The sequence below is a fragment of the Symsagittifera roscoffensis genome, unplaced genomic scaffold, assembly GCF_963678635.1.
Source record: "Symsagittifera roscoffensis unplaced genomic scaffold, txSymRosc1.1 SCAFFOLD_174, whole genome shotgun sequence".
Classification (NCBI taxonomy): Eukaryota; Metazoa; Xenacoelomorpha; order Acoela; family Convolutidae; genus Symsagittifera; species Symsagittifera roscoffensis.
Window position 1 is genome coordinate 1 of NW_026971046.1, and position 9,533 is coordinate 9,533.

At 33.8% G+C, this 9,533-nt stretch overlaps 1 protein-coding gene across 1 annotated transcript; it reads right to left on the reverse strand.

Annotated features, from left to right (window-relative positions):
* Positions 1-101: 101 nt before the first annotated feature.
* On the reverse strand, positions 102-9,300 carry LOC134856133 (F-box/WD repeat-containing protein 10-like; the record flags this gene model as incomplete). Its single annotated transcript, XM_063872495.1, is given in 7 exon segments — positions 102-189; positions 3,945-4,046; positions 4,335-4,473; positions 4,721-4,940; positions 6,284-6,452; positions 7,289-7,547; positions 8,392-9,300. Coding segments are annotated over 7 exon segments (1,174 nt in total), but the record flags the coding sequence as incomplete, so codon positions are not given.
* Between the last annotated feature and the right edge of the window lie 233 nt (positions 9,301-9,533).

Sequence of the window (9,533 nt, forward strand, 5' to 3'; positions counted from 1 at the left end):
AAAATATGGCTGAAAACTGATACGATTCAATGATAACACGCTGTCTCAATGTTTCACTTCCAATAAAATAGTGTCACAACGAAATAGTGAAACTTAGAAACCTTTGGCGGATGAGCCCTGTAGCACAGTGTACTGTTCCTGCAGCTTCAACTGGATCTCACTCTCCTCTGTCACTTGCGAGGCAATAGCCTAAACACACGATAAAAACCTGATTTGAGTTCGAATTCCATACTGAAAACAAGGATAGCCAGTTTCTTTGCACACACAGAATGTTCCATGCACTTTCATAAAAGAAAAAGTTATAATTTTTTTACTTCAAACTTCTGTAATTTTGTTCTTGGCACGATGAAAGAACTATACAAACGCGTAGAACGTCCAAAAAATAGGCTTAATCGACAATAGTTGTCTCCAAAAAAATAACAAACAAAAATTAACAAAAAAAGTAACTTTGAAATACTTTTTTTTTGCAGATTAGGTTTGATTTTAACTTTTCATTGCCAAAGAATGGCTGAATGAAGCTTTCAAAACCAATTTCCTGTCTAGAATTAGAATTACCAGTCCCTAAATGAAAACAAAAATGTTTTCAAGACCTGGCTTGTTTTACTCGCTCGAAATCAGGCTAAAACTCAAAAACTTCAACACACTTTTTCTAGACACTGGGATTTTTGAGTGATATTGCTAATGTTGTCCCAATAACGACTTAAAAGGTTTGGATATAATATCAAACTCAACCCTTTTTGATTCTTATTTGTGATACCAGAAATTGCATGAAAAAAAAAACAACTAAAAAACTGAAACACACCTGAAGGCAAAATTGCTCAATGTTTTTAATGGTCGCAACCAAAACACAAAACACTCATTGATAAAATATATGCAAAATTAGATTATAAATTTTATCTAAACGGTGTGTTGTTTTATACATAAACTATGTTCTACTGATGGAAACATTTGCAAATTATTAGAAAAAAAAGAAAGCATATGGAACAAAGGTACGTAGCGTGTTAAAACTTCAAGCCATATAAATAATCAACTCAGTTTTTTCTGAATTAGTTTACCCTACACTGTTTTATCAGCCTAATTTTCAGCTATTCACATGCAAGCCTCCACCGTTCAAAAAACATTACAGATTTATTATTGAATTAACTCTAAATTGACGTTTTTATGAAAAACAGTTGACGTTTTTTAAGATCTTCAATTTTTCATGCAGACATTTTAGACCAGATAGTATAAAATCAAGAAACAACCCTCAGGAGAACTAAGACTACCCGCATTCAGTTTAAAGCGTTAATAATCGATTATATTACGATTTTAGTACCAGTCTCACTTAAATTGAGAAACAATCGATTTTATTCAATTAATAATCGATTATAATCACTCTTTTTAAAATCAAATTTTAATCAATTATAATAGATTTTTTATTCGTCTATTTTTCGATAAAATTATAATCGATTATAATTGATTATAATCCATTATTTTTATTCAAATTTCTATTTCAATAGTTTTGCATAAAAATCCATTATAATCGATTATAATTGATTATAATCCCTTTTGTTTGTCCATTTTTGTCTTCGAAGTTGCATCTAAATTGCTTATATTTTATGCTTTTTGTGGACATTGGTTTCTATAAAAAATGAGGAAAATATTTTAAAAGTTTTCCAATTGATTTAAAATTATAAGTTTTTTTTCATTTCTTCCCCATTAGGGTTGTTATGTGATGCATATTTTAAGCTTTTTTAAACACCAAAACATCAGCAAATTGATTCAGTCTCATGATTGATTCGGAAAATTTATTTTTCATGTACTGCGAGAACCTTTCTTTTCATATGAAAGGATCTCTATGAAACTTTTGTTTCGTGGTAAAACTTTGTGTTCAGATGAACCAAAGTGTTCAAGAGATCTCTCTTTTAGAGATTTTCTTACTGACACAAAATTAATAACCCATAAAGTATAATTCAAATATCGCAAAATTTCGGCAAAATGAGAGATTATAATCGATTATAATTGATTTTAAGGGTTTTTAGTAAGAATTCTCATCAATTATAATCGATTATAAGAGATTATAATCTCTTGGAAAATATCACGATTATAATCAATTATAAATCCCTTAAGGACCTAATTTTGGAAATTATAATCGATTATAATTGTCAAAAAATCATCATAGTAATCCGTTATAATCGATTATTTACGCCTAAACTTGGATGCGGGTATGCTTATGTAGCAACATATGGAAGTTTGTGAAACTGAGCATGCCAACACACCCCTCGTGATGCCTTCTTGATTGGAACATTTGTTTGTAGTTTTTTGTTTATCATCTGGCGTGTGTATGCCCGCATCGAGCGCCCATGGATTCTAATCGATTATAATGGATTCCCGAGACAAAAATAATCTATTATAATCCATTACGGATTTAAAATTCAGACCACGAAATCGATTATATAGCCATTATAATCGATTTTTTTTTAACAAATATAATCCATTATAATCCATTATAATCGATTATAATACATTATTTTTGTCACTGAAATCGATTGTTTTTGCCAAGATAATCCATTAGAATCGATTATTTTGAAATGGAAATCCATTATAATCCATTATAATTGATTATAATCCATTTCATTTTTAGAACTAAATTCGAATATTTTTGCAAAATGTTGCAAATTATCCGAGAAGTTTGCAGAATTTATGCCCTGTCTTTTACTAAAATGCCATGTCTCAACTTCGTCCCCTCGCCCCTCAAGCTTTTTACCCCCCCCCCCCCCAACCAAAGGGGCAGGGTAAACTGGGGGAGGGGTGTAAACTGGGGGGATGGGGAAGTAAACTGGGGGGGGGATGGGAGGGGTAAATGGTGGGAGGGGGGGTTGTAAAGTGTGGGGGGGGATAGTAAACTGGTGGGTGGTAGTATACTGGGTACTGGGGGCTTAACTGGCTGGGGGGTGGGGTGGGTAAAATGAAGTGTTAAATTGCGATGAATTACAAAAAGTTGAGACAAAAAATATATCAATTTTTTTCTTAAATTTAACATTTTATGAAACATAACACGTAGTAACTACACAAAACAAGAAATGAGATAATTTTGAACAAAATTGTAAATTTCATGAAAAACCCCTCGAAAAAATCCATTATAACCGATTATAATCGATTATAATGGATTTTTTTGGGATAAAAAATATTAGGATTATAATCCATTTTTAATGGATTATAATCGATTATTTTGTCATTTTATAGATGCTGACCATATTATGACACTATAATCGATTATGATCCATGGGTGCTCGGTGCGGGTGCTTTAAAATAGGTGCGAAGCTGTGCTTTACAAACACGAGCAAAAAACCGAACAAAGAAGAAGAAAAACTAATAAGTTATGAAAAATAAATGACCTCTACGGAAACTAATCATCGGTCCTCGGACATGTCTGTTTTCCAGTTAGCTTCCTTAAAAAATTGTGCCGCTGGTGCTTAAAACACCAAAAACAAACGGCAAACGGGAGCTTCAAATTTCATTTAAACACAAATTTTGGATGTAATAATTTGGAATGTTATAAGCTGAAGGCAACCACACTAATTTGCGTGTAATAAGTAGAAAATTCAAGCCAAACTTTGTATAACTATGCAACTAAGCATTTCAAAAACATCGCATAAAAAATTGAGTAGAACATTTTCTGAAATCGAGTTTTAATCAATACACTGCTATATGAAACAAATAGCTTCTTTCGGCTCATTTGAGGATTAAAAAAAGCATCAAGTGAATTAAATTATTACTAATCAAACGTCAAGCACACGGCATTATACTACCAATGCTGCATCCCGCCTTAATATTGTTCCAAAAGTTACACATCCACGTTGTCAAAGGTGTCACGAAATTAGCACTTTAGTTTGCGAGTTAGCTTGGAAAAAAAGTGGCATTGTAATATCACACTACGATGATGTGCTTGTGTGAAGACTAACCCTCCAGATGCGACTGACTTGTACACAGGAGGCTATGCTCTTCTTGTCGAGGAAGTTCAGAATGTACTTGGAGAGGTAGACAGGCAGCTCACGCACAAAGTCCTACAACAGAATAAGGTGTCACTTTTGATACAAATCAGATGAAGTCAAATATGTCACGCAAAAACTCAGCTTGAATCTCAAATTAATTTTTCAAGTTTTTTTTGTCATCGTCATTAAGCCTCCAGTTGTGATTTTAAGATTAATTTCATGCTCAATTCCAATAAAAGTTTAATGATATTTGAATGTTTAAATAATTTATATTTCTTACATAATCTAGTTAACATGTTGTGCGAATATTCACATTTATGGCAGCTATTTGTTCTGTTTTTAAAAGATGAAAACTCTGACCTTGAACTTGCTGATTCCGGATGCAGCCGACTGTGAGAATAAGGGGAGTGTGTCTGCTGGCTCCACAGTTCCATCTCCGCCTCCTTTTGTTAGGTGGTGACCTTGACCACTTCTCCTCGTAGCTGTCTTAACCGCCACTCTGTATTAAAAAACAACCAGTTATACTTAAAACTGGACAATAAAAGCCGACTGCTATCGCAATGAATGTTCCTGCAGCAGCAATTGTGGAAAAAAAAGAATTTAAAGGCATGAAAATGATTCAATTTAGCATTTCAACGCGCAAAATTATTTTTTGTCAGAAAATGAAGTTTTGTCTTTTTCCCAGTTTTATCAAAAAAAGTTTAAAAAAAACAGATAAATGAAATGATTAAGATCTCAGATCTCACTTTTTCTCGTCCGCTATGGCCTTGTTGAGCACTTTGATCCTGTGCTGCTTCCTCAGTCGGGACTCCTTGGCAAAAGTCCTGCCACTCAGAGGGTTCTTCGCATCCATAGTATACTGTTTGGGATCCTTGCACTCCTTCAGAAAGGCCAAGTTGGGATGTTTGTTCGAGACGAAAGTCTCCTCACTGGCTGTGTCTGAGTCATATGCCAAATTATCTCCTCCTAAAATTTTGTAGCATTAGAGAGTGATGTTAATTATCTTCATATTAGATAGCACAGGGGAGACCCACACACAGCTACGGAAAACCCATTATCGAGATTTATCAAACCAACACTTGTCGAAGGAAACTATGGTAACGTCAAAAAACACCGCGATGAAGAAAAAGATTTCACAAAGAAAGATCAATAAAAAGTCGCAAATTAAACATTTCATGCTAATAGTATATAAAACTGCGTTACTAAAGCATCTATGAAAACTGGCGGACTCTCAAGCTCCAGGAATAGCTTTTTACTGTATTTTTCAGGAAGTTTTTACTGTATTTCTGCTTGCTAAGCTCTTCTATGGTTATAGTTTTAGAATTGAACGGTTAACAGTCGAAATCGAGTAAATACCCGCTATGACCAAAAATGCTAGTCATACAATTTTCATATATGGAAAAAGGCTGAGCATACACTTTTCATGCAATTCCATAAACACAGAGAATTGCATGAAAGGTCTATGATTAGTGATTTTTTATAAATGAAAGCTGTATGACCAGTAACTTTCCATAAATCAAAAATTTTATTTAAAAAAAATTAATTTCTCAAATTTTTTGGATTTTGTTCGTAACTAAACTCAAGTGACAACGAATTTGGTTACTCAAAAGTAGAGTCACCAAAAATTTAATCGTCTCGTATTTACAATGCATCGGAAACGGCCTGAAATTTTTTAGTTTTGTCTTAAACAAATAATATAATGGAAGTATCAAACTTTTAATTTTTGGCAAACATTTGACAAGCGATTTAACTAATCATGTATTGCTCAAGGCATACAAAATCATGCCACAAAAAATAAATAAGTGTTTTGACCGTTTTTAAAAAATTTATCCTGAGAAGCGCAAAAAAAATCTATTTTTGTGTATCCAGGACTACATTATGCACACAAAAAACTGATTCTGCAAATTTTTTTTTTTGAAAATGTTTGTTTAAGTACAAAATTTGTTTTGCAAAACAAGAAAAAGTTTTTTGAAAATTCGATGACCTTATTTTAGCAAAATGTATGAAATTTGTATGACTAGTATTTTTTCATAGACTTAGTTTATGGAATTGTTTTAGCATTTTCGGTCTACGTATCAGTAAGTATACAACTGCGTATTCATACTCGTCAGTAAGTAGACAAATGCTATATTAATCAATCAGAATCAACACATACACACGCGAAGACACGTACACACACATAAACACACACACACACACAAACAAAAACACACACACAGACACACAAACATAAACACACACACACACACACACACACACACACATACATACACACACACATATACGCATACACATACACACAAACATACCTGTGCCCTGATCGTTGGCCTGATCACTGTGTTGTCTCTCCTCCATTTTGGTGAGCATCTCTTCCACCAGACCCCTCTGACTACTCATGGCCACCGTCCTCATCTGGTTCTTCAAGGTCAGCAACAAGTGCGAGTCACACAACTTCAACAGCTCCAACATGTAGTTCATCTGCACATGAAAATAAAAAACGTTTCAAGTAATTTATACTAACAAAAATTACATGAAAGTATGGAAATTAACCAAAAAAAGCTCCAAAATGTTGTTCATCTGAGGACGAAATGAAAAAAAAAAGATTTTTTTATCATAGTTAACTGTTTTTAGGCAGTTGAAGAATAAAAATTCGATTAATGAGAAAATATAATTATCATGTTTTGGCCGGGCAAATCACAATTGGATCAACTGAACTGCTTGCACGTATCTCTTTTTTAAATTAATTACATTAATCCAATTAGGATAGATTCAATTTATAGCCGAATAAATAAAATTATTTCAGAGAAAAGCTACCAAAACGAGGTAGGTTGTTGAACTCACTGCCTGGTTCGGCAATTGCCATATTTCTTAAGACATGCACCCGTTTTTTTAAGCTTTTTTTCCAACTGGGGCTTGAGAACTCAGCTATATAAAACGAAGGATTATGATGAGATTGAGAACACGAAAGCTCCACGAAAGGCCTTGAGCTCTGGCGGACTTCATCTTCCGCCTCCAAAAGGATAAATGAATGAAAAGACAAAAATTCAGGGTGCAGCAGTAACTAAAAATTAAAGCTTGCATTCCAAAAATTAAAAAAAAAATTGGGAATAAAAAAACCTAATTTTGTAAAAAAAAAAATATTTCAGGCTTTTTTTGGAAATTATTTCGTGCTTACCTTTAAATACATTTCGGGATCAAAAGACGCATTTGAAAAAATTTTGTAGTTTGTCAAGCAGATATAGAGCACAAAGTACAGTTCTCTCTAAACCCGCTAAGGAACTTAAATTTTATGTTTTTTTATGAACTTGATTGACCTTTGCATAGTGTGAGGTGTGTGCGAACCAGTGCCACGTGTCAAATATCTCCGCCTGAAGACCTTCCACATCCAGGGTTCTATCTCCATGACTGGATACCTGGTCCCTGGATAATCCTGGTGCTGATCTGGTGCGACTGTAGGTGTAGTCCTTGCAGCAGATGGGCTGGATGAGGTGCTGAATGTACTGGATTAGTTCTTCACTTGGCATGCGTCTGGCCAGACCACAAACGAATACTTTCTTTGTGTTTTCACTTGCACTGCAGACAAAAAATAAGACGTGTCATATATACACAGTAAACGTCTTTTCTACAAATAAACCAATAAGATTAGGCCAGGGAGAGGGGCGGATCAAGGATTTTCTCGAGGGTGGGGGGATTTTCAAAAAATTTTCGAAAAGGTTGCTAACCTTTTTTTAGGTGGACCGAATTGAGTTTCCGGGTGCTCCCAGAACACTATAAAAACCTATTTTGACCAAAAAATTGTCATGCAAAAAAATTTTGAAAAAAAAACAGGTCAAAAATGCGAATCCCTGAAGAAAAATGCGAATCCCTGTCAAAAATGCGAATCCCTGTCGAATCCCTGAAGAAAAAGAGGAGCAATTTTAAGCTGACCAATTTGAAACGTTTTATAAATGCGTCAGATATTTTTGTGCTCAAATAGTTATTTTTATACTTAAGGAGAACTCAGGAGATCATTTTGGTAGACCTAACAGAAATCGACAAAATTTAGAAAGTGTTTTGAAATATCCCTCCCCTGGACACAACAATTAAACCAAAATTAGTGCCTGAAGATAGCAACCTAGTTCCAAATTTTCTCGATAACTATCTTGAGTGGATAATAGATAAATTGAAAACATCTTATGAAAGTATCAGATATTTTTTAAAGAAAAAGAAAAATTGATACTCAACCACGGTCTGGGCTGGTGCTTTATAACTGGGTTCCACCTTTTCCATTTTTTAAAATAGTACAACAATTCAGCTGCATGTCATAATGAAATTACGAACAGCTGAACAGAGAATTTTTTAACGTTTCAACTTAGTTTAATGAACTAATCCTTATTTGCCAAAATTTATAATTGATATTTGTTAATTGTTTACTCACCGGTTGAACCAATCAACAGTCCTGGTGACATATCCGTGTAACTGACATGCCTCGCACTCCCCACACACTCTCAAGTCGTCTCGATCACCCGTCAACACCTCCCCTTGCACAGTACACTTCACCACTATATTGTTGTACAACTCCTCACCACCCGGCCGCTTCGGTTCGAATCCGCGTCTAGTCGCCTCCGTTTTCATCCGTCGATTTGTCCAATTTTTGATTTCGTTAATAAATTCAAGATAATTGTATTCTTAAGTCATTAAGGAAATAGTTTGTGATGAAACAAAATGAATGAGCGGATGGGCGTAAATGGTATTTGGGATTAAACAAAACAACCAGAATAACGTCGATTGTTTGACGATTTTGATCAAAGGAAGTGATTTTAAAAAAATGAATACCCCAAGTTGGAAATCAATTTTTTTGGCAGAGAATGTAATTTTGTTTTCAACACTAAAACAGCTTAATGATGAAGCTCACAGTATTTCTGTCAGGGGTAATTTGATTTCAAAAACTATCTTTCTTTTTGAAATTTTAAATTATTTTTTGTTTATTATTAATCAAATTAAATCTAGGCTTCGTAATGCGACTTTAATCTTTTCAAAATGCACCAAAGTGTTAAAGCTAATGACAATAATTATCAGTAGGTTGATAATAGCAACCGTGATTCGCGAATTGATCAAACAAAATCAAACGCTCAAAAAGATCATGTATGAAAAAAAATATTTTAGTTAAGCTATTAAAATTGCAAATAAAATCTGCTTGCTACTTGAATACTTCAGAAAAACAATATGCAAACAATTGCTGATGGTTAGATATTAAATGCAGCCAATGTTGTTCATGGTCTTATGTAAAAATCAACATGGTTTAACTGATAGTACAAAAATGTAAGCACGTTATAAGGTTGCGATTGCAATTGAATAGAGACCATTGTCTATTTGGTATAAATAAAGCAGTAGGTACTAAACGAGACACCTATTTCCATCACAATTGAAGGAAATTTATCTCACCATAAAATTTAACATGACAAAAAAATCCAAAACCCATCGTGGCGTTTTATGGTTTCAGTTTGATTCAAAATTATAAATCACAGCCAAATTCATTGAGATTATTCATAAACTTCTCAAGTTTATGACTCATAAACA